At 31.1% G+C, this 24890-nt stretch overlaps 4 protein-coding genes across 4 annotated transcripts; 1 reads left to right on the top strand and 3 right to left on the bottom strand.

Annotated features, from left to right (window-relative positions):
- Positions 1-1954: 1954 nt before the first annotated feature.
- On the top strand, positions 1955-6324 carry LOC126677127 (phosphate transporter PHO1 homolog 9). The gene is made up of 12 exons (XM_050371598.2): positions 1955-2730; positions 2910-3228; positions 3314-3362; positions 3572-3773; positions 3883-4003; positions 4088-4346; positions 4442-4546; positions 4640-4684; positions 4781-4930; positions 5222-5500; positions 5613-5752; positions 6081-6324. The coding sequence occupies exons 1-12, from the start codon at positions 2139-2141 to the stop codon at positions 6181-6183; spliced, it is 2364 nt and encodes a 787-aa protein (XP_050227555.1). The 5' UTR covers positions 1955-2138; the 3' UTR covers positions 6184-6324.
- Positions 6325-6334: 10 nt separating this feature from the next.
- Positions 6335-9394, bottom strand: LOC126677128 (SPX domain-containing protein 4). The gene is made up of 3 exons (XM_050371599.2): positions 8887-9394; positions 7122-7287; positions 6335-7023 (listed from the first exon to the last, which is right to left on the bottom strand). The coding sequence occupies exons 1-3, from the start codon at positions 9175-9177 to the stop codon at positions 6539-6541; spliced, it is 942 nt and encodes a 313-aa protein (XP_050227556.1). The 5' UTR covers positions 9178-9394; the 3' UTR covers positions 6335-6538.
- Positions 9395-10970: 1576 nt separating this feature from the next.
- On the bottom strand, positions 10971-14272 carry LOC126677204 (cystathionine gamma-synthase 1, chloroplastic). Its single transcript, XM_050371712.2, has 10 exons — positions 13704-14272; positions 13510-13613; positions 13147-13389; positions 12905-12964; positions 12616-12819; positions 12430-12516; positions 11974-12081; positions 11624-11719; positions 11398-11516; positions 10971-11318 (listed from the first exon to the last, which is right to left on the bottom strand). Exons 1-10 carry the CDS (start codon positions 14203-14205, stop codon positions 11195-11197), a joined length of 1647 nt encoding a protein of 548 aa, XP_050227669.1. The 5' UTR covers positions 14206-14272; the 3' UTR covers positions 10971-11194.
- A 1184-nt stretch (positions 14273-15456) lies between these two features.
- LOC126678619 (ribulose bisphosphate carboxylase large chain-like) lies at positions 15457-18208 on the bottom strand. The gene is made up of 2 exons (XM_050373513.2): positions 18145-18208; positions 15457-16247 (listed from the first exon to the last, which is right to left on the bottom strand). Exons 1-2 carry the CDS (start codon positions 18206-18208, stop codon positions 15511-15513), a joined length of 801 nt encoding a protein of 266 aa, XP_050229470.1. The 3' UTR covers positions 15457-15510.
- Between the last annotated feature and the right edge of the window lie 6682 nt (positions 18209-24890).

The raw sequence follows: 24890 nt of genomic DNA, 5'->3' as shown, positions 1-24890 counted from the left end.
TCAGAAAAACAAAATATTATTCTATTGCTAACAAATTAGTCAATTCTTTCCCTTTTAAATTTCTTTCATTATATATTGTACGCATAACGCATGCCCTACCATTTTTATGCAACAATTAATGGTGGATAAGGACATGAAAATATCATTTTATTCAGCTGTTAAAAATTTAAGTAGACTTCAGATAAATGGAGAAAATTTAAACTTGAAGTGATTTACTCTCATAAAAATATGTCCACCACTATAAACTCTCATGTGACTTGATTAAAATTTAATTTATGTAGATTTTTATCGGTATTCATTATTTATAATTAAAAGGATAACATTTAAATTTTAAATAACAATTTTAATTTTATAAATATTTTTTAATATTGTACACAAATATTGTTTTTAGAATTAATTACATAAAAAATCAAATTGCGAGATAAAAATAATGATTGGAAACTGAATGTAAATATTAAAAATTAAATTTCGAGGTCAAAGATAATATTATTTAAAAAAAATGAGAGAAAATTAAGAAAAATTATAGAGAAAGAGAAAAATAAAGAGAAGAGAAGTGGAAAGAAATAAAAAGAAAAAAAATGTCAGGTCATATATTTTTTTTTACACCTGAAATAAAAATATAACGTTATAAAAAAAGTGATGTAATTTTTATTATTTTTCCATGGTGAGATATGATATCATACTATTTTTTTATTTTAGACAAATTTATAAATTTCTCTATTTAATAGATGGAAGGTACAAAAAAACACTCCTAATTATTCAATGGTTATATAATAGACCGACGGTACAAAATAAAATACTAAAAATGAACGTGGTGAGGTGGGAGATGTTGTACGTTGTAGAATAGTGTCAGAAAGTATGTCATACTCATAATATATAAATATATTGCTGTATTAGGTAATGATGTTAACAAAATTAACCAATTAGGCAAAATCTCTAATAAAATGGAGACAGTGAAAACGCAGAATATAATTCCCAAATTTAGCTTGCTAAGATGTGCATGAACATGGTGGCCCCATTATTATTATTTTATCAAATCCTTTTATTTTTCTAACATGATAAATATCTTATTTAACGAGAGTTTATTATTTTATATTTACTCTAATTGAAGTTTAGTTTATCTTTTGTTATATAAAATTTAGAAATTAAATTATAATATTCTAGTAAGACAATTACATACTTTTATTTTAAAGTTTATCAGATGACTATAAATATTATTGTCCATGTTTTTATTTGAATATTTCGTTCTATATTGATAAAAAAAAAAATATTTCCAACAGCAGTATGTTTAAAAAATATATCTTTTTTAAAAAAAATTGTATAGATCTATAAACATTTTAATTTTATATTTATAATTTTAAAATAAATATTTAGATTATTAATTATTTTATAATTTTATAGTTATTGTTATAAGGTATAAAATATTTAAAGATATTTGTAAAATTTTCAACTCATAGAAAAGTAAAGGTCCAATAAAATTTAAAATTATTTATAAAATTAATTAGATCATGTGATGCACATACCTAGAGTAGTAGTATTATGCATTGGAGGAAAGTAGTTAATGGGAGTCCACAAATATTAGGAAGCATGAGCTTGACATTTTTTGTCATATTTTTTTTTATAGCCGCGTGAACCATAATTTGGAAATGCCACAAAGAATATAGCTGTTAAGCTCAATCTCTGATCAACACTCAATTTGCTTTCCCATTTTAAAGACAACCGTAATTAGTGGCGCCATAAAAAATTAATTAGAGGGGGCGAAATAAAAAAAAAAAAAAAAAGTAATCAACGAATTTATTTATACTTAACTTCTTCTTACAAGTTACTGAGATTATTCATAGCTGCAACAATTTTTATATATCAAAAATAATATTTAAATTTGGACGCAATCCCTCCATTAAAGTGGTAGGTGTTAATAATGATGTTATATATATTATGTGGTTGAATCATTAAACACAAAAAATGATAAATAATCAAGATTATGAAAAACAAGCTACCTTCTTCGTGATATTTCTTTACATATAATTATCTCTTCATAAAATAAAACCAAAATTCACACTGAGAGATCTTTAAGTTCACAAAGATTTTAAAGAAAGAATTAAAAAAATTTAGAAGCAGCATTTGTTTTCTTGAAGAAGATGAAGTTCGGAAAAGAATTTGCAGCACAAATGGTGCAAGAATGGCAAGAAGCATACATGGATTACAACTACCTCAAAACAATCTTGAAAGATATACTTCATTTCAAACAGAGAAACTCAGCACCATCTCCCATGGCACAAACTTCAAACTCAGCTGCTTCTTTTCAAAGAAGAGTCTCTTTCTACAGAGCTTTTAGCGGCTTAACAGGCAGGTACAGAGGTTCTCCGAGAAAGAACAGTGGTGAAGAAGATGATGATGAAGTGATACTAATAAGTTCAGTTCAAGATCAAGAAGGAGACGAAGGAGAATATGGTAATTACCAGACTACGTTCTTGAATGCAGCAGAGGAAGGAGGAGACTCTCAGCTTTTGTTCTTTAGAAAACTTGATGTTGAGTTTAATAAAGTTGTTAAGTTTTATAAGAAGAAAGTGAAAAACGTTATGGGGGAGGCTGATGATTTGAGCAGACAAATGGATGCTTTAATTGCGCTGCGAATTAAAGTAGAGAATCCGGTTGTCGGAGGAGCTAGTATCCATGGAGTTTCGTCTCTTTCACCTTCGATTGTTCATCCCATCAATGGTAGAAACACAGGTTTGTGAAAAGTTCCCATAATTAAATTTTTAAGGGTATTATCGTAAATGTGTCTGTCCATTTCCGCGCTTTTATATATAGTATAAGATTTCGGAATTTTAGATGTGTTGGTTATAGTTATATTTTATTGATTTACTGGAATTATGCTCAAATTATTGACTTCAATTTTGTATTACAAGGATGGTCGCAAATGGAAGTGATTCAAGAAGTTGAGATGAGCAATGGAGTGAATTCAGATGAAAGAAGTAGTGATGATGATGACAACTCTACAAGAAGCAATAACAGCATCGAGGGGTTTAGACCAGCTTCATTAGAAGTTCTTGATCATGTAAAAATTAATGTTGAATCTGAAACTCCAGTTTCTACAATGAAGAATATAATCTCGAGTTCAAGATCCGACTTGTCGTACAGCAAGGTAGAATTGAGGAAAGCAGAACAACTTATGACTCAAGCTTTTATCACATTCTATCATAAACTTCAACTTCTGAAAAGCTACTGGTAAATGTTCTTCCTCTGCAATTAAGAATAGAAAAGTTGTGCTTTATTTGAGTTAGTTGACTGTTTTGTTCAATGATATTTGCAGTTTCTTGAACCAATTAGCATTTTCCAAGATCATGAAAAAATATGACAAGGTTAGTACTATATTTCCTAACATATGTTGCACGGAAACAGAAAGGCTGGAACCGGAAACGGCTTCAGACATTCAGAAACATTTCTGGAAATGCATACAAAATCTTGAAACATAGAACTCGACAAGTTTTGTACAACATAGTCTCTAACTACAACATGAATCTGTCAATATCAAATCTTGATTGAACTGTACTAATTAGTGTGATTGCAGATAACTTCAAGAAACGCTTCGAGAGCTTACCTGAATATGGTGGATAACTCTTACCTTGGAACCTCTGAAGAAGTTAATAAACTCATGGAAAGAACTGAGGCCACATTCATCAAGCATTTCGCAAATGGAAATCGCAGAATAGGAATGCGAACTTTAAGGCCAACAGCTAAAAGGGAACGGCACAGAATTACATTTTCATTAGGTATGATCATAAAGCAACTTCAGGATTCTTGATTTGCATGTGGTAGTCAAAAAGAATTTGCAGAATCCTTGAGTTTCTCATCAAAATTTTCTTGGTTTTGCTTATGCAGGTTTCTTCTTTGGTTGCACAATAGCACTTCTAATAGCACTTATTATTCTGATACATGCAAGAGATATTCTTAATAGTGAAGGAGGTCCAAAATATATGGAAAATATGTTTCCACTTTACTCGTAAGTACATAATGCTATAATGAAATTTCTGTATCTCAATTTGGTATTGTAAAGTTAAAATCTCTCTCTTTAACTTAATTGCAGATTGTTTGGATTTATAGTTCTGCACATGCTGTTATATGCTGCAAACATATATTTTTGGAAACGATATCGGATCAATTACGCCTTCATTTTTGGATTCAAGCAAGGAACAGAATTGAGTTATAGAAAAGTGCTTCTTATAAGTTCATGTCTATCAGTACTCACTTTAGGTGCTGTCATCTCAAACTTGGATATGGAGATGGATACAAGAACAAAAAGCTTCCAAGCAATTACAGAATTAGTCCCTTTAGGCCTACTCATAGTAATTTCCCATACTCAATGCTCGAATCATCGTTTTGATCCGATCAAACTGTAAATACTTATCTGTTTTGGACTAATCTGTGATTTCTTTTGCAGCTTGTTCTTCTTATAACATTCTGTCCTTTCAATATCATATATCGATCGAGTCGGTTTTTCTTGATCCAATGTGCTTTTCATTGTATTCTTGCTCCTCTTTATAAGGTCAGATACCAAATTCTTGAAATTCAAATTAATAACATTTGATTTCTGCAAGAAAAGTAATCTCATTTTTATGCTTTTCGTCTCTGCGTGCAGGTTACGCTCCCGGATTTTTTCTTGGCAGATCAGCTCACTAGCCAGGTAAGGAATGATTGTAGAGTTATTCCGTTGTTTTTGTATGATGAATTAGAAATAAGTTTACTGTTTATGAAAGTAATATAAAATTTACTGTTTTAGGTGCAAGCACTCAGGAATTTGGAATTCTATGTTTGTTACTACGGATGGGGAGATTTCAAAACGAGAACAAATACTTGCAGAGATAGCAAAGTTTTCGAAATCTTTTATTTTCTAGTGGCTATGATTCCATATTGGACTCGTTTCCTTCAGGTATGTGTATATGCATCTATAGATATAGATAGTTCCATTGCAGCAGCAATGTTTATTATGTTGCGCGGAAATCGAATTGCTGAAACGGAAAAGGTTGAAATGGAAAACTGCGAAATGACATTTTTTTACAAGAATAGGTTACAAACATTCAGAGTTTCATAAGCTTATCTGAAAATAGAAACGAAACTGTAAATTGTCAGATCTCAACAAATATCTGTGCAACATATAGCAGCATCTTTCTACTTTCTTGTTTCCAAGTCGTTCCTTAGCTAACTCGACAATGTTCTTTAGTGTCTTCGCCGGTTGTTTGAAGAGAAAGATTCAATGCAATTCTATAACGCAATCAAGTACTTATTAATTGTCGTCGCGGTTGCCATGAGGACATTGTACGACTTCAGAAAGGAAACGTTTTGGATGATTTTTGCAGCAGCAACATCAGGTGTTGCAACAATTATTGCTACATATTGGGATATAGTGATAGACTGGGGTCTTTTGCGACGAGATTCGAAAAATCCATGGTTGAGAGATAAACTTGTTATACAAAACAGAAGTGTTTACTTTATAGCAATGGTAAGATTATATTTTAATCTGCATACTGTTGATTCTTTACATGTGTGTGCACGCGCGCACATACAGTTGCTGACGCACTTCCGAGTAACAGTTGAGTTGTGATAAATGGCAGGGTTTGAATGTTGTGTTAAGGCTTGCTTGGATGCAGACAGTTTTAGGTTTTACAGAAACACCTTTTTTGCATAGGACAGCCTTAACTGCAATCGTTGCCTGCTTGGAGATTATCCGGCGTGGCATATGGAATTTCTTCAGGTACATATACACATTTATATTGCACGAAAATCCTAAGTTTTGAAGTTTTGTTTCCGTTCTCTGAAAACTTATCAACTCCCTACGTTTTAAACTTTTGTTTCCGTTTACGAAAACACTTCTTAAACTCCAAAGTTTATCTTTTCATTAAAAAAATATCCTTTTGCTGTCAGCATTTCCCCTTTTTTTGTTTCCGTGCAATATATGTTATAAGGAGATTAATTAATAATGAAATAAAAAGCAAGTTTAAAGACAGCAGTAATTTAGAAACTTGGATTTCAAGTTAGGTTGGAATCCATGACTGAAAAATCTGTTGCAATTTATCTTTCAGGTTGGAGAATGAGCACTTGAACAATGTTGGGAAATATAGGGCATTCAAGTCAGTGCCCTTGCCTTTTTCCTATGAAAATGGGCATCAAGACAAAAGAGTGTGATCAAGAAGAAAAAGCAACATCAATTTTTGATTTGTATTTGTTTCTCAATTTAATTCATTTTTTGATTTTATTTTTGTTGAGTGGAAGTGAAGTGTAAAATACAAGAAAAGAAAAAATATATGCAGATAAAAGTTACCCAAACTCTCAAGCCTTAACTGAAATATTGATGTGATTCTGATAAAAGTTATCTCAAGCCAAGAAACACAACTGTAACTTCTGTAACCACAAATCAACAATATTTGTCAGGAAACATATTATGCAGCTTTACAGTTTGATAACTCTTTGATTCACAAAAGAAAGAAGATGAAGCTGAGTCGTGGAAAACTCTGAGTTACATGTATGTATATGTTTGCCATCACACAGATTTTGAGTACTCTTGATCGGATTCGTCTCCATTATGTAGCATGTCGGAAGAGTTTGAAGCCGAGTTTTCAGCTGTTACAGCACCATTACTTTCATCATCCTGGTTCTTGAACAGAGATGAAAACGACAGAGGACTGTAGGTGGAGCTTGCTTTCTGAAGGCCTCGTATAGCTTTCATCGCAGCAAGGGTGCTGCGATATATATCCATAGTACCATCGCCAAGAGTTGGCGATCTCTCAGGCGCTATACTTGCCTGGTTGTTTATTGGTAGATTTGGTTGCTTTTTTGTAGAACTAGTAGCTTCTATGACTTCTGCCTGCAGCGGAAACAGGAGCTCTAGGTTTGCCTCGCATTCACGGACTAGCCTACTTAGTGGTTCAGTTGTGAAGAAAGGCTGACGAAGAGCAAGCTGGCTAAACGGTAGACATAGCAACTCTCCCGTTCGTTTATCATATTTTTTCAGAATTTTAACTAGCCCTGTCAAACCAGAGAATGAACATGGTTTTAGGAAAAGTGAAAAAGCCGCTGGCCATACAAATTAAATATAGAGAAATAAAATAAGTGAATTGGAGAACCTGCAAAGTTTAAGGAGCTATAATTTTTTAGAAGCACCATCTCGCCGTGAATGGTAACCAAGTCTTTACGAATGTCCATCATCTCTTCGCTAAATTCACTATCTGATGTAAAAACGCCATTCTTGCTACTCTGTTCTTTTAGACTCTCGATTCTTCCCTTCAGCTCCTGATATCATTGCATATGAATAAACAGAATAAGGCACACTATCGATGTTACCACTGAAAATCAATAATGCTGAAGACATTTGGATACTGGAACACAGAATTTAGTCAGCTCATCAATGCGCATAATTACTTCTATACGGAGAAGTTGTGGAGAGAGTAAAGGTCGTCTAACAAGCCTCACAACCCCCATTTACAGTTAATCTTACTAGAACACACAGTATGCAGCCAACCCCGATTTTAACTGTGATTTTTGAACACACAGTATGCTGCTTCCCTTTTGCCTCTTATTTACCAGACTTAATGACACAACCAGGATTGTGATCTAAATCAGAAAAGAATTCCAAATTCCCATAGCACAATGAAGTAAACGGTATTACTAACCAAAAACTCAATTGCTTACTGGTCTAATACAAATGATTTTCAAGGCAACAACTGGATCTGTCCAATGACCTGACCTACTGGGTAAACGGTTTAATTAGAAAATACTATCAACTTAGATTTCGTTTACATTGATCACATAGATAAATACGGAAAAATTTGAGAATGCATGTTAAAGTTGCACTAGTACTTTTTAAAAACCACCAGAGGTCTTCCTCATTCAAGGCATCAGGAACTGGAACTTTGTCATCGCTCATTAAATTCACTGAACAGTCATAAGAGGCTACATTAAGTATGATTAACACATTTTACGATGACTAGTTTGCAGAACTTCAAACAATATAACAATAGCTTTCCATAATTATTGTTATGAGAGAGAAAATGCCAATGAAATCAGTTCATAGTGAAAAACAAGGCCACCCTATCACTTATAAGGCATACTGATAAAGCCAAAAACTAAAGGTTTCATAAAACTCCATTCGAACACAGAAAGTCCAATAAATCCATAACTCCCAGCCGCAGCACCTGTTAGTGCATGTAGAAGTTATACAGAAGAACCATAACCAGATCTTTTATCATGTTATAACACTGTATTTTTCGTCAACATCTCATCACACTTTCATATCTACCATCTGCACATTCCGATATCATTTTCAAACCATTTTGATTCACATAGTGGCATAAGTTATCTTGCCCTAAACACAATGGCAAATCATTTAGCCTAATTGCATATACTCTTTTCAATCCACTTATCTCTAAATTTAAATATCTTACCATTTTAAACTTCCATTCTTGCCTCATCAATTTCTTGCTCCATTACCAACAACTTAAACACCAAGCATTTGTTTCCATACATGAGTTTGCTTCAGCAGGTTCTCTGTACCCCCACTATAATAAACAAAACACTTCGAACTTCATTATCCGGTTTCGATCACAGGGAGCATTGACCAATACAAATCCAATTTTCACTCTTCTTAGTTATTTTAGTTCAAACAAAGTTTTAATCTTTACTATCCCAAAGAACATGAAGACCCTATAAAAACACAAACAAACACATTTACACAACCTTATTAAAGCTAGTTTATTTACAAGCCAAAAGCCCTTCTATATAAACTCACACCAACTACGATTTACCCAATAAAGTAAGAAACTTTTAGGCATAAAAACAAACACAAACATACATAGCACAATATATAAGGGATGGGAAATAAAAAAAGAGAACCTGAAAACGGATAATAAATTCTTCCTCTTTATCAACATAGAAATCATTAAACTTGTCAAGCTCTTCACTCAAAATTCGAATGAACCATTCTTGGAGAATAACCAAGGAGCCGTTTGAAGCAGTGTGGCGATCGTCATCATCGGCGGGAAGAGGTGGCGGGTCAAAGGCGGCAGTAGAGGCTGAAGGGAAGCGTTTAAGGAGTTTCTTGAGAGGTTTATAGCAAAGAAACTTATCCCTCCATTCAGGGAGGGTTTCCTCTAGATGGGTGGTGAATTCTTTCCCAAATTTCATAGGTTTGATCTGTTTTATTTGAGTTTGTTGATTGAGTTGATGTATTGTAGCTGTTGGGGAGACTATTTCAGAGATGGGAAAATGGGTGAGGAGGAATTTGGAATCTAAAAAGAAAGTGGGGTTGTGGATAGAGGAACTAATTTTGGAGATGCAGTGCAGGCCCTCAGTTTAATGTTTTGGCATATGTTGATCTTTAGATTTGATTGAATGGATTGGCATCAGCATCATCACCCTTTTGTTTTTCTCTAATTCTTTTAAAGATTTGTTTTGTTTTTAAAAAAATTAAATAAAAATGTGGTTAACCCGGTTCGAATTTCTGTCTCGGTATTGAATAAATTATTTTTAACTTTTTTAATAAAATAGATATCAAAACTTGTGATCCAAGATCAAATAAATCATTTTTAATTTTTTTAGTTAATTAAATTTTAAATTTTATGTCTCGGATCAAGTGTCATATATTTGAGGTATACATAAAAGATGTTATTTGACCTAAATTAAAAAAAAAATGGGATCTAATTCTAATTGACTAAAATATAAAAGGTGATTTATTTGATCCCGATATATAAATTTGAAGGTGGAGTTGACCCTTTGCTCAAAATTAAATTGTTCAGACCTAAAATTTTAGGTCTAATAATTCAAAAAGGTCAAATGTTTAACGAATTATGTTCAAATGTATAAATCGCCTCGATAATGTCCAAAATCGTATTATAATGTTTCAAAAATGTCCTACTCACAATTGGAGCGTGCTTGTAATGATGTATCACTTAGGTAGTGTGTCGGTACGTGCCACGTCGATAAAAACTAAACCTTAAAAAAGCCAAACCTTTAGTTAAAAAATTCATAATGTCCAAATGTGTAAATTGTCTCGATAATCCAAAATTATATTTGACGTGTCAGGCCACCTAAGCGGCAAATCAACAATTTTGTTGGTTGGACATTTTTGAAACGGTAATAATACGTTTTTAAATATTATCGAATCAATTTAAACATTTGAACATAATGGAAACTTACGCTAACGTTTGCCTTTTTGATCCATTAAGACAAAAATTTATTGAAGAAAATAAGGGTTACAAAGTTATAAATATTTAAAGGGACAAATCGCATTAGATAAACTTTTTCTTTGATTCAAATTACTTGCTTTTTTTAATAAGAATTAAATATAAACTTTTCAAATCAAATGACAATATAGTTTGCTCACAGTTTTCAAATTTAAGGAACCAGAAATTTTATGAGAAAAAGGATTAGATGTCCCTCAGTTGTTGAAACCTTATCAAAATTCAAAACAATTCCAATTTTATCTAACCAAGAATCTGATTACACTTACATTTAGATTAAACTTAACTATAGTATACGGAACAACAAAATTAATCATTTAAAGTTTTAGAAATGATTAGCATTAGAACGATGATCATTACTTGGATCTAAAAGATATTTATTTTAACAGAATTCGTCTATAATTGTTACTGAACACTTATTTTCAGACCCCCAAGCAAAATATGTGATCCTAGACTTTGAATCGTTCCTTTCCGCAATATGTGGGATCATGGGTCACTCGTAACTAAATACATGTTGTGAGTAATGCGTGATCGGACTATAAAAGAAGCCGAACAGTATCGGTAATATTATCCAACCATAATAAGCAGCCTTTTGGATTACAGCGACTGAAACAAAAAATGAAACAGCTATCGACAAAGAACTGGAGGGGCTATTGTTTACGCACAACTACTTCTAAACCCATCCTTCAATCATGCAGCATGTTTAACAGCCAAACAAAAAAAAAACATAGAAAACAATAACATAAAAATACATGTTATTTATAACACATTATTTGCCCAACTTTGGCCAGCCAAACTGACAAAAGGAAATTTGGTGATGAAAAGCCAATTAAACCACCAAATAATAAAGCGTACAGTTTAAAATTAGAAAATAAAAACAAAAGGACAGGTAGTGAGCTAAATAGTCTCTAAGCTCAATATTATTCATCCTTCAATTAACCAAGTTATCCTGATGTACCAAGCTATATGGTCTCCAGGGCTTGAAGAATATCGGCCTTCAGATCGTCGAAGTCCTCAACTCCAAAGCTGAATCGCACCAAGTTATCTTTAATCCCGTACTTTTCCCTCTCTGATTGGCTCAGATCCCTGTACCAAATTCAAGAGATTAAAAACAATACAAAAAATAGGTGCACCTACCGACAAGATGAACAGTTCTATAACTCACCAGTAAGACATTATAGCTGGTTGATCCACGATGCTTTCACACCCACCAAACGATGGGGCTATATATGGGATTTTCAGTGCATCCACAAACTTTATGGTGGTCGACAAATCCCCATTTACCTGAACCATTAACCAGATATTAGCTCTTAATAACATAAATCGCTATACGTAAGAAAAAGAAAAGATGCAAAATCAGTCATCAGATGTAGTCGGCTAAAAACACTCACCTCAAAACTGACCACACCACCGAAGCCAGTCATCTGCTGCTTGGCAAGGAGATGTTCAGGATGACTAGACAAACCTGGATAATAAACCTGCTTCACCTGCCAAAATCATTTAAAGAATTAAGGCTTAATGTCAGACAGGAAACAGGTGTATCAGTTGTGAAGCAATTTTATGTAACCTGAATCTTCCCAACGGAATCAAACAATATGCATGGGACAAATTGGCCTACTTCATAGACATAAATAAATACTCTATAGCAGCTAAATATGCAGCAATTAAGTATAATCATATTAGGAATGAATTCTTATCAAGTGAAGTACAAACTTGAAAATTAACAGAATATTATCTAAACCTTGGGATGAGCCTCTAAAATTTCGGCCATCCTCAATGCGGTTGAATTCTGTTGCTGTACACGAAGATGCAGTGTCTTCATGCCTCGGATGATCAGGTAAGCAGCATTCTGACATAGAAATTAGGAAACTCATTAGAAAAATTTGAAAATTTAGAAGGAAAAAAAAGGACATTCACATAAAATTATTTGGTGAAGATGCGCCAGAATAACTGATAAGATCATAACATTAAAAAAAGGATTAAAAAAAAACCATAAAAATTGTGCAAATATCTTGTAGTAAGCACCATTAAAGTACAAATTCAAGTATCTGGATTCACACTGGAAGTTCAGATGCCAAGATGTTAGAGTAATAAAACCTTCAGATTTGTTAACATCATTAAAAACAGTAGTAGGGTAAACAAAAATACAAAAACATGAAGAGGCATGCCTAGAAGCCAAGCAACCAAGACAACTTACCGGGTTGAGAGTACCACCCAAAACATGATGCAAAGTACGAACTTCAGAAATTATTTTTGTGGAACCGCTTATGCAACCTGCAAGGACCTGAAGACATTTGGGTTTGATGCTTTAGCCTCAACAAACTGCTAGCAGAACACACTGGCATTTTGTAAACAACTAATTGGCGAACAAGTTCAAACTTACATCATTATGTCCACCGATGAACTTAGTTGCAGAGTGAAGAACAAGATCAGCACCGAGAGCTAGGGCCTTCTGATTAAGAGGTGTTGCAAAGGTACCATCTATGCAGACTATTGCTCCTTTTCTATGGCAGAGCTCTGAAACCAACTTAATGTCAACACATCTCAGGAATGGATTGGTAGGAGACTCGGTGAAAAAAAGAGAAACCTGCATGGAAATTAGTACAAATTAGTTTCTCTGCTCAAAAATAAAGTACCAAAAGCATAATAAACTACTTTCATTTACTACTGACATTGTTCTTCTCAAGTGCAGCTTCCAGACCTTCCATATCTGCAGGGTCAATAACAGTGGCCTGCATAATCAATAAGGATCAAAATCATAATTAGACATCTAAAAATCAACTTAAGTTTCCTACTAAAGAGGTTACTACCTCTGCACTTGAAAATGGTGCTCTTTTTTCATATATAGTATGCGCTATTCATATCTAATAGTATTCTGTAGGTACAGCACAAGATCTCAAAATAAAAGCTATACCGTGATCCCCATTCTAGGAAGAACAGTCTCAATAAAGATCCTAGTCTTCCTGTAGCAATCCGTAGTAGTAACGATGTGCCCACCGGCTGGAACCAAAGCCAATAGCATAACAGTACTAGCACACATCCCAGAAGCCATAATCAAAGTTGATTCAGCCCCTTCAAGGGCACTAATCTTGTTCTCCAGAACCTCAGTAGTTGGATTTCCATATCTCCCATATTCAAAACTCACACTCCGTTTCTCCTACAATAATAGCCAGATCACAAATCTTTCAAATACCACTTTACCCAACAACAATGTTACCACTATTAGTATTATCTCTAACAAATAAACTACAAGATTAAGACAACACATAAATAATACCTTGAAATCGAGAAGCTCTTGAGTTTTCTTAAAGAAATAAGCAGAAGTATTAACCACCGGAGTCGTAATTGCATCTGTAACAATACCGCGACCTAATCGTTCACCTGCGTTATTTAATCACCAAAAATTTCATTATTAACTAATTATCCATTAAATACGTAAGAATAATTAAGATTTGTATAAAATTTAAGTACCAGCATGAACTGCTATGCTCCCATCGGAGCTCAAAAACGACGAGTATTTTAAATCACTACTCAAATCCTCAAACTGTACATTTCTATTCTCATTAACAACAGCCACTTCATCACCGGAGATCAACTCAACCGGCTCAGCAGCGGAGATTGCGGCGGCGGCGGCGGAAGCTGATGCACTAGCAGCCGCCGCGACAAAAGGAACACCAGAGTCGGAGTTGTCAGTCCACGAAGCAGCGACGATTTGAGCTACACCGATGTTGCTACAGTTACGGCGAGCTTTAGTGCTGAGCTGGCGAACAAAGTTAGGAGGGAATTTTAGTATCAACGACAAGCCACTACCGCCGCCCAAAAATGAAGAAGCTGATGAGCCCTTAGGAATGGAGTTAAATCGCCGAGAAAATCGGGGCTGGTCCGTGCCGGGTGAATCAGAACGGCACTCGAAAAGGGGCGAAATGGCGGCGGTAGGGATGAATTTAGGGCACGGACTAGAGGAGACGGCCATTGTTTTGACGACGAAGAAGAAATGAAAAAATGAGGCGAAATCTAATGAATGGAAGGATTTAAAGGATTTAGATAGGAGTGAAGGGTCAATATAAACGCGTTAATTGTCTGTCGTTTTGTTAAAATAGCAAGTGTAGTTTACTTTAGGTTTCAATGATTAATGGTTAGATTTTCTTTACTATAGTTAGTTTTAGTGCTATTATTAATTTATTAATTAAAGTCATTACTATAATATTTGGCAGATAAAATGAGTTTTTGGATAGGGACAAATTGGCATTAGGTCGAGTTTGTTAAATTGGGCTAATTTTCACCAAATTTATTATTATAATATGTGATAGTAAAATTTCTGATGAATAAAAAAATTATTTCCATCAATTTCAAAAGGCCTAATTACTTAAAAAAAAACCCACCTTGAAATAATTTTTCGTTTATACCCTGACCTAGGAAAAAGTTCATTTGTACCCTTTTTTTGATTTTTCGTTTTCAATTGTACCCCAAAATTTTATTTTTTGACAATTTAATTAATTATAGGATGAAAATATTAAAAATAATTAAATAGAAGGGTTATATCATCTTTTTTCTATTTGAAAAAATACAAATAAGTTAAAAATGAAGGATTATTTTAAGCTTTTTCTAGATAAAAAAAAGTTCAATTTGGTGCTTTAGGGTAGAGTTGAAAACAAAAAATCAAAAAAAGGGTACAAATGAACTTTTTCCTAGGTCATGGTATAAACGTCGGGTTTCCATAGAACTTTCTTGCTGCTATTTACATTTAAATAAATAGATGAATAGTCATTCGACGAAAAATCATTAAAATATTGCATTTCCTCTCAGAATAAATATTAAGTATATAGATCCGAGTAGAAATAGAAAAGGAATTTGTTATATTGTGTCAAATTCACATCGAAAAAAGTAATATTTCTTTTTCCTAAAAAAACATAAATTTTTTGCAAAATCGCGCCTATTAATAAGTTTCTATTTCAATATGGAACGAAAAGGACAATATACAGGATGGGTAGAAGAAGTTGTGATACTTGATACTGGGCTCCACCCATGATCTGAAACTCGGGAATATATAAAGAATACATCAATCCTATAGATCCTTATGATTAACTGTGGATCCAAAATAAAAATAAGTGCTTAGTCTTATTTTTTTATCTTTTATATTTAGTTAAATATGTATCGAGTAAAAATATATACATATAAAATAAGATCCTTGTATTTGTATTCGGCTCAATCCTTTTAGTAAAAGATTGGGCCGAGTTTAATTCCAATTCAATTAAGAGAACGAACGTCAATTAGTAGATTACAAAGTATCCATTGCTGGGAATTCAAATTTAATCTCCTTCCATACTTCACAAGCAGCAGCTAGTTCAGGACTCCATTTGCAAGCTTCACGGATAATTTCATTACCCTCGCGAGCAAGATCACGTCCCTCATTACGAGCTTGCACACATGCTTCTAGAGCTACTCGATTAGCTACAGCACCAGGCGCATTTCCCCAAGGGTGCCCTAAAGTTCCTCCACCGAATTGTAGTACGGAATCATCTCCAAAGATCTCGGTCAGAGCAGGCATATGCCAAACATGAATACCCCCGGAAGCTACAGGTATAACACCAGGTAAAGAGACCCAATCTTGAGTGAAATAAATACCGCGGCTTCGATCTTTTTCAACAAAATCATCACGCAATAAATCAACAAATCCCAAAGTGATCTCTCTTTCCCCCTCAAGTTTACCTACTACGGTACCAGCGTGAATATGATCTCCCCCAGACATACGTAACGCCTTAGCTAGTACACGAAAATGCATACCATGATTCTTCTGTCTATCAATAACTGCATGCATTGCGCGGTGAATGTGAAGAAGTAAACCATTATCTCGGCAATAATGAGCCAAGGAAGTATTTGCAGTGAATCCACCTGTTAAGTAGTCGTGCATTACGATAGGAACTCCTAATTCTCTCGCAAATACAGCCCTTTTTATCATTTCTTCGCATGTCCCCGCAGTAGCATTCAAATAATGTCCTTTGATTTCATAACATGCTAATTTGTATGATAAAACATATGGACAATTTTCCAAGAGATCTTTTTTAAATTTTAATTACAGAGATATTCACTTTTTTTCAAATATTAAGTTTTTAGTGTATTTATTTTTAAGTAGATTGATATTTCTTCAAGTTCAAATAAAGCCATATTGTCTAATCTTCACCGTTTATTACAAAATGAATAGTATAAATACATTTAATTAAAATTAGACTTTTATAATCTACACTATTTATTTTGGAATGAATGATTTAAATACATTTGAACATGACTCCTCGAGTTTATTTGAACTTATGGGAATTGCAATCCAAATCGGATACCAATATAATTAGCATTTTATAATCTAAATTTTTGTAATTATTTTATGAAAAAAAAATAGAGTAGTTTAATGATAACACCTAAAATATAAACTACAAATATAAAAATATATATACATCAGTGACATATTATTAATATGTTATAAAAATTATTTATAAATATTGATAGCATAAAGATGATATTGTCCTTAATGTATATATTTTATGTCCGTAATTTTTATTTGTTAGATTAAATGTATTATAAGTGTTTAAGTAGTCGTTATTTATTAAAATTAGAAACTAAGTCGCATATATTTATTTTATTTTATATTCAGAAATTTTATTATCATAATTAAAAGTATAAATTACTCCATAAATTAAAATAAAAAGAAATTAGGTAGCTAAATATTACCCGTCAAGATTTGTTTGTCTGTTGCTATGCTATGTGCTGACACTGCACATTGTGCATTTTACCAGAGTTAGCTTTTTTTGGGAAGCTATCGTGTAATATCTACACAGTCCCACTTTTGGCTTCTCTCGATCTTTTCTTTTTACATCACATTTTGGATTATTAATCACCCATACCCCTCGATTTTTAGAGGTCTGTGCACAAAATTTCCTAACATTTAATTTTTGTGGCGGCACTCATAAAATTCTCTAAATTTCAAATATGATCAAAATATCTCTAGCGTTGTCTTTTTCAGTCACTTATCATTCTTTATCATTTTTTCAGTCACTTATCATTTTCAATTAAGTTTGTTTTTAAATAAAATAAAAATAATAATATTTATGTACAAATCAAATTGAAATAATCAATCTGAAATAAAACGTTGACTAAATCTAACCACTTTAATTTGATTCTTTTTTTTAAAAAAAATAATTTCTATTCCATTGTAAAATAAAATTTTAATTTAAATATACGTTTATAAATACGGAATATACATCGGTACTTATAACAATTTGAGTGAACCAATAATAATGTAAAAAAAGGTAATAATAAAATGTGGAATGTCCATTATGCGCAATACAACATGCAGAAAAGACATTAGCCACTATCATTTTATTTATAAAAGCAGTGAATCAACATCAACTTCACCTTAAAAAAACATCCAACGTTAGCTCAAAAAACATCAACTTAAGCTAAAGTCCAAACAACTTCACTGGCCATTGCCATCTTAAAAAGGAAGCCTTATTTCTGGCCCTTCTTCTTCGTGAAAAGCCAATGCCGAAAGCTAAAGAATATGATTGAACACAACTTGAGTTTTTTTTTAAAAAAAAAATAAAAATTAGATCTTTTGTTTGGTGGTTCTGTAGTCGTTTTTAGTCGATGAAATTCTATTTTTATTAAAAATATATCAATATAAAAATTATTTTTAGTATTAGATTGATTAGAAATGTCTGTGACTTAAAATGTTTTTATCATATTTATAACAATATATAAATTTTGAGTCACTTATTTAATAATAATTTTTAAATTGATTGATGAAATTGTTGTAACTAAGTTGATGAGGATAGACAAAGTTCAAGAAGTGCTCTGGGTTCCTTTTCAAGGTCCCAAACACGCATGTGAACGGAACATAAAACTTATAAAGACTTGAGACCATTTAGCAGCTTGGCCCATATAAAGTAAGCCCATTGTGCTTTAAACATGTCTTCCATATCCATATTTCTATAGAGAGCTTAGGACCATCTCCAACTACAAAGTTGATCTTCACTAACATTTTTTTTAAGCCCATCCTGTTTTTATGGTTTCGCTCTGACTAATCCGGATCCAATCTTGGCATGGTGGGTGAGTCTTCTAATGGGATTTTCTGCATTCACAAGACTCGAATCTAAAATCTTACTTAAATGCTACCAAGCCATTGAAGTTAATTTAACTCCAAATTCATCACATTAAAAAAAAACTGAATCTGTGGCTCAACCCACTTGGTCATCGGCAGGATGAAGCCATAAATTATTTAAAAGGCCAACAAATTTTATAATTTAGTCTGAAATAAATAATTAAGGTGGTTAAGTTTTATAAAGGTTAATACTATATATAATTTAAACTAATTAATACTACTAATTAATATGATTTTTTTGAGAAGGTGGTCAATTCAACAAGATGGCTTCGCCGTTAACCATCGGTGTATAGTTCAACTAATTTAAATGGTTCAATCAGTTAAAATTAGATAAATATATTTAAGCCACATATATAATTATGTATATTTAGAATAAATGTTTAAAATTAAAATTTAAACTCATACATAAAATTTGAATTAGCAAATGAATTAAAAAATTAAGTAAGCAAAATATATTCTAACAGATAAATGAAGGATCGAATGATTTTTATGATTTAAGAGGTCCAATAATCTCCAATTTATGTGGGTTTTTTTATTTAAACAAATTAAACCGTATTTTCTATTTTTGAAAAAACCAAACAGACCAAACTGATTGAAGTGACTGATCCGGTTCGATTCTTAAACCATGAGATGTGCAATTAGTAGCTGCAGTAAATAAACCAAGGTTGATAGCAAAGGGTACACAGCAAATGATTAAATTTTAGAAGTGAAAGGGGGTCATTTAATAAGTACAGTTGGGCGCAGTTAATTAAATAAAGAGCCATGTGAGGTTGAAATAAATGTTATTGTACTCAATCAACCAAAAATTGGGGCAAATATAGCATATGAAGATTAAAGATATCAAAAGTGTGGTCAAAATTTCACTACCATAATTTCTCCTATACTATATAACTTTCAACACAGCCTGGCTTCATCATCCTTTCAATTATTTGGAAAATAACAGTTACTCCCTATTAAAATAATGGGTTAATTGCAAATTAATACACGAAATTTACCCTAATTTGCAATTACAACACGAACTTTGAAACTTGGCAATTTAATACACCAACTTTCATTTTTTTGGCAAATTAGTACACCGACCAATCATACAACAACACGTGGCTGTATATGACAATGTCCACGTTAGTGTTTTTCCAGTTCGGTGTATCAATTTGCCAAAAAATGAAAATCGGTGTACCAATTTGCCAAGTTTTAAAGTTCGTGTTGTAATTGCAAATTAGGCTAAAGTTTGTGTATTAATTTGCAATTAACCCTAAAATAATCGGCACTTCTAATTTTTTATGTAATTTTAAAAAATACTTATTATTATATCAGTTTAAATTATCATTTTTAATACCTTCATTCAATTTAATTTAGAAAAACGACAACTAATTGTATTCAATATCATAAAAGACATATTTGGATGTCAGAACATTGTATGTTATGAAATTTACATTATATTTTCTTAACAAAAAATAGTTTGGTGTATCGATTTGTCAAAATATAAAAACCGGATTAATTTTGTCAAACTCTTAGATTCATATTATAAATTCAATATACGCCAAAATTCATTATGTAATTTGCATTTAATCCTTAAAACTTAAGGACCGAGATTTAAAATTATTATGTCTTATGTACTATTTTGATAACCATTTGTCATATTCTAAAAATAATAATATGTTCATAATCTGAGACAAACATACATCATCCTAGTGTGGTACGCAAGTCGTTTTTGTCAATAAAATTTGAAATATGGCTGCCAATAATTAAAATATTCATAAACCCTAAAAATAACATAGACATAAGCTTTTATTATGGGGCTATTATATGTTTTGAAAGCAAAGTGACAATTGAAGAAGGTGACTCAACTTGTTTTTAGACATTCACCACTACAAATTTTGATTATGTTTCAGATAGTAGCAATGCAAAAATAGTAGGAATTAATGTAGAGGTTAAATAATTGATTAATCAATTAAAACCTAACCATTAATTAAGGACATTGTGTTTATGTTGGTCAATCATACTGATAGCAAATTTAAGAAGGCTCTGTAATGGAGTAATTGAGTAGAGATACTATAAAATTATTCATTTAAACTTGGGTGGTATTCATATGATCTATTTAACTAAGTTAAATATTTTAAATGGTATATATAAATGTTGAGAAGCAATTCCTTATATAAGTACTTTTTCCTCTCCAATTTTTTTTTTAAAAGAAACTAGTATAGACATAGAATAACAATATGAATAGTATTTATCTTAATAGGGGTGTGTAAAAATGAATCAAATCAAATTATCAAATATTCTTCAAATAAGAATTGAACATATAATTATGTTCGGTTTGATTTAGAAATATACAAAAATCTAGTTTTTTGATTCGATTCTTCTTTTGGAGTAGAAAAAAATTGATGTAGAAAAAGTTCATCAACTCGTTATGGCCAAGTAAAAAAAACTAAATCAATAAATTGGTTTAATGTATAAAAATATTATAGTAAAATTAATTTGCTTTAGTTTTTTTTAAAAAATATTATAATAAAATTTGTTTAATTTAATTTTAAAATTAATTAACTCTTAATTATCCAAAAGTACCCTATTTTTTTCTTTTTTCGCTTATGGTCTCATCTTTAAAATTCTTAATTTTAGCTAATTTTTCAATTTTCAGTTTCACTTATACATAGCTGTTTGTTTAAATTGAAGTAGAAAAGAGTTCAAAGTAATCATTTATATTACTTTATGTTTGCAATTTTTTATGATAAAATTAAAAAATTTAGCAATATAAAACAATAGTAACGATATGTTTAAATTTTATCCGCTTCTATTTAAATAAATGACTACAATTAAAATTGGATATTGAAAAATTAGTTAAAATTGAGGATTTGAAAGGTCGGCTATAAAAAAAGTTGAAATGATATAATATCTTTGGATGATTAACATTTCAAAAAAAAAAATCTTTGGATGATTAATATTTTTGGATGATATTAAATCTATAAATAATTATAGTATTTTCAATCAAACATACATGATATGTATCAGCTACCTCAATCTTGGAGGCATGGATAAGATCTCTTCTGATCTTATTAGAATCTACATTTTTTATTAATTTATTTTATTTATGGTCATGATCTTATAAGAATTTTTAGGAAGCATATAAAACCATTGCTTGGGAGCATGGCACATTATTGATATTGTCCCCAACAACTATTAATTGTTCCCCAAAGTAGGCACGTGGAGGATGTAATATTCATTCATTTATAAATATATTTAAATGAATTTGATTCTAATTTAAAGAAAATGAAATTTCAATGGAGATCATCACAGAATATTGGGACCATTTTTGGGGGAATTTTTTTAGATTAAATTTGTGCTTCTGGAAAAAATAAAAGCTACCTTTCTCATGGATCAAAACTATATATTATTTTCCTCTATGATATTAATTGTAGTGCTCTAGGTGACCATTTAAATGTATATTGTATAGCTGTTTTTGTTTAGCTTATATAAATATAAATGTATTACTATTAAATAGTATCATCCAACTCTTCTAATTTATTTTCACTCAAATATGAATTCTTAATGGTAAATTAGAGAGCAGAAAATAAGAAAGAAATCTTAGTTAGAAGTTGCTTAAATATTTTGCTAATGTCATTAAATAAATAAACTTAGCTACCTAGCTAGCAATGAATATAAAACGGCTTAATACATCATTTGATCCCTAAACTATATATACACTTTTATTATTTGAAACTCTGAAACTAATTTGATATTCTATTGGATCTCTTAACTTTATTTTTTGTTCTATTTAACTCGTCAACTGCAACTTTTTTGCCGATCTGACCTTTTTCCTCCAACGTGGCAAAAGCGCGTGAAGGATAATTAAAATGCATAAATTATTCTATTGAACCCCCGAAATATATTATTTTGTTCTATTTGACCCCTGAACTTATTTTATTTTCCTATTGCACCTTCAAACTTTTAATTTTTACCCATTTAACCTTCTCAAAAATACAATTATTTAATTTTTATCCATTTAATCTTCTAAAAAAATAAAAAAATATTGAAATTTAGTCAAATAATTACATAATATAACTTTTTGTACATATAAATATTTGTTTACATTTCAATTATGATAAATGAAGTTTGTCTGTTTTAACTATATTATAAAATATATAAATTTACTATATTGTGATTATATTAAAAAAAGACTAATTTTTTAAAAATTTATACATTTTAGTGTGTTTCACAAATTTTCAATTTTAAAAATTTTAATACACCAGCTTTTAATTTTTTGCAATTTCAAACTTTTCAAATCAATTCTGAATTTTTAAAATTTGTGTTAAAATTGGAAAACACGCTAAATTTCATGATTTTTAAAGTCTTAAATGATTTTTTCAAATAATATGTAAAGTACATCACTTTTTATTTTAAATTAAAAAAATATTTAAGCTTAATATATTTTTTGACCCTAAACCTTACCTTTTTATTCCCTATGACCTCTAAACTATCTTAGTGTTCCATTGGACCTCTTAACTATTTTTTTTATTCTATTTAACCCCATGTCAGTAAAGCCATGTCAGCAATTTTATCCACGTCATCGCGCGTGGTGTGCACATTCCGAATGAGGGGTTAAATAGAACAAAAAAAATAGTTAAGTGGTCCAAAAGAACACGAAATTAGTTTAGAGGTCGTAGAGAATAAAATGGTATAGTTTAGGGGTCAAATGATGTATAATGGAAGTATGTATTTATAGTCGTTTACGATGCTCCTATTTCCTTAATGGCATTAACTGATCGCTAGGAAAAAGTAGACTAATTAATATTGTGGATAGTATAAAGGAGAGATTCTTATGTAGACTCGATCTACCACGTCATTCGTGGACTAACCTATTATGTTATGACACGTTATTAAAATAGTGGTATTAGTATAATTTTGTTTATTACTTATTTACACTTTTGAATGGTAATATTACAATAGTGCCACTATTTTAATGACGTGTCATAACGTAATAGGTTTAGTATACGGATGACGTGGTAGACCGAGTCTACCTAAGAATTTCTCAGTATAAAGATAAAGATAAATTTACAGCTTCATAATGCAAGTGGTAACGCTTGAATAAGGTCTCAGGTCGATCCTTATGAATGCAAAAAATCCCTGCTGGCAGACTCATCTATCATGCCAGGTGCGCAACGCGGGTCGAATCCGGATTAGTTAGGACGAAGTCTTAGAAACCGGATGGGCGATAAAAAAGGTAAATTTACGGCATTTAGTGAAATATTTCTAAGTAATGCCATCTAATTGCAGCATCCAATGAAAAATCCAGTTATTTTATAATCCTACCTTTTATTATTTAATTAAATCATAACTTATATTATCAAAAAAAAAATTGTAACTTAAAGTATATGACTTATTTCTAAATCCGGAAAGGGAAAAGGAAGTTCTCGGACGGTTATTGTACGGATTCTTATCATACTTAATATTGCAGAGAAATTTAATTTAATTTAATTTAGTATAGCAACTTAAATTCGGCTTCAAACATTAACTTTGGAATAAGAAGAAGAACCCTAACTAAATATGATTTGGAAATTACTTTTTATATGAGACATATATCTTAAAAACAAATATCCACGAAAACTTTTCATAGTTTGAAAAAAAACATTTCAAAGAGTCTAATCACCAAAAATGCTTCAATTTTTTTTTATTCAAAACTTTCAAAATCATTAATTGTACCTCTTTTTTAATTTTCAGTTTTAATTGTACCTATTATTCCAAATTGGAGTTTTTTCCATTTTGATAAAAGTTTCATATATATATATTTCAAATTTGTCACTATTTAAAAAAAACAGATATAATTGAAATCGGAAATCAAAAAAAAAAAAATTGATAAAAGTTTGAAATCTAAACGAAAAAGTTAAAAAGATAAGGCATTTTTGGATAATTCCGCCCACTTTAAAGTTAAATCACTAGACTATTAGCCTCATGGTATAGTGTATAGAAATAGAGAAATATTTAGATTAAAAAGGCTCAACATTAAAATTAAATTGCAGTACACTTCTGAAATCTAAACTTAAAAGATGCCCCGTTTAGTGTTAAAGAAAACGAAATTGGATTTCTCAGGTATTGTCAACAAACTTATTAATTTGACGAAATTAATTGATTTTCCTTTGACAAAAAAATGTTGATTTTCTTAGATAGCTACCCTATGTTACAGTACTGATTATATAAACATTCAAATCACATCTTAATCTTCCCAAAATGCTGTGCATCGCTATCAACTAATACAAAGACCAAATCTAAGAATATACATAATAATTTAAGATTCTGATTTATACATTCATAAACTATCTTAAAAGTTTTATCGATGAAAATCGAGTCCTCAATGATCGATAAATTTAAATAGAGATTTAAATCATAACTTGTTTTTATCTACTATTTTGGTCTCTCAAATTTTATTTTTTAATTTCATATTTTTCAAAATATATTTATCCATCCATAACTTTGATCCGCTTGCCATATATACCGTAATCTTTAATTTATAT

The sequence above is a fragment of the Mercurialis annua genome, linkage group LG4, assembly GCF_937616625.2.
Source record: "Mercurialis annua linkage group LG4, ddMerAnnu1.2, whole genome shotgun sequence".
NCBI lineage: Eukaryota > Viridiplantae > Streptophyta > Magnoliopsida > Malpighiales > Euphorbiaceae > Mercurialis > Mercurialis annua.
Note: the sequence above shows the minus strand (reverse complement) of the source record. Positions and strands in the feature narration are given on the sequence as shown.

Bases quoted from the DNA above. Each gene is read 5' to 3' on its own strand.
- LOC126677128 (XM_050371599.2), bottom strand. From the start codon at position 9,177: ATGAAATTTGGGAAAGAATTCACCACCCATCTAGAGGAAACCCTCCCT. The intron at 7,288-8,886 runs GTTCTCTTTTTT...CAATGATATCAG, and splicing joins AATTTATTATCCGTTTTCAG to GAGCTGAAGGGAAGAATCGA. The intron at 7,024-7,121 runs GTTCTCCAATTC...CTGGTTTGACAG, and splicing joins TAGCTCCTTAAACTTTGCAG to GGCTAGTTAAAATTCTGAAA.
- LOC126677204 (XM_050371712.2), bottom strand. From the start codon at position 14,205: ATGGCCGTCTCCTCTAGTCCGTGCCCTAAATTCATCCCTACCGCCGCC. The intron at 12,965-13,146 runs GTATAGCTTTTA...TTGATTATGCAG, and splicing joins TTCCTAGAATGGGGATCACG to GCCACTGTTATTGACCCTGC. The intron at 11,319-11,397 runs GTGAGTTATAGA...AATTTGGTACAG, and splicing joins CCAGCTATAATGTCTTACTG to GGATCTGAGCCAATCAGAGA.
- LOC126678619 (XM_050373513.2), bottom strand. From the start codon at position 18,208: ATGGATATGGAAGACATGTTTAAAGCACAATGGGCTTACTTTATATGG. The intron at 16,248-18,144 runs GTCTCAAGTCTT...CATACAAATTAG, and splicing joins ATGGGCCAAGCTGCTAAATG to CATGTTATGAAATCAAAGGA.
- LOC126677127 (XM_050371598.2), top strand. From the start codon at position 2,139: ATGAAGTTCGGAAAAGAATTTGCAGCACAAATGGTGCAAGAATGGCAA. The intron at 2,731-2,909 runs GTTTGTGAAAAG...TTGTATTACAAG, and splicing joins CATCAATGGTAGAAACACAG to GATGGTCGCAAATGGAAGTG. The intron at 4,347-4,441 runs GTAATTTCCCAT...TTTCTTTTGCAG, and splicing joins TCCCTTTAGGCCTACTCATA to CTTGTTCTTCTTATAACATT.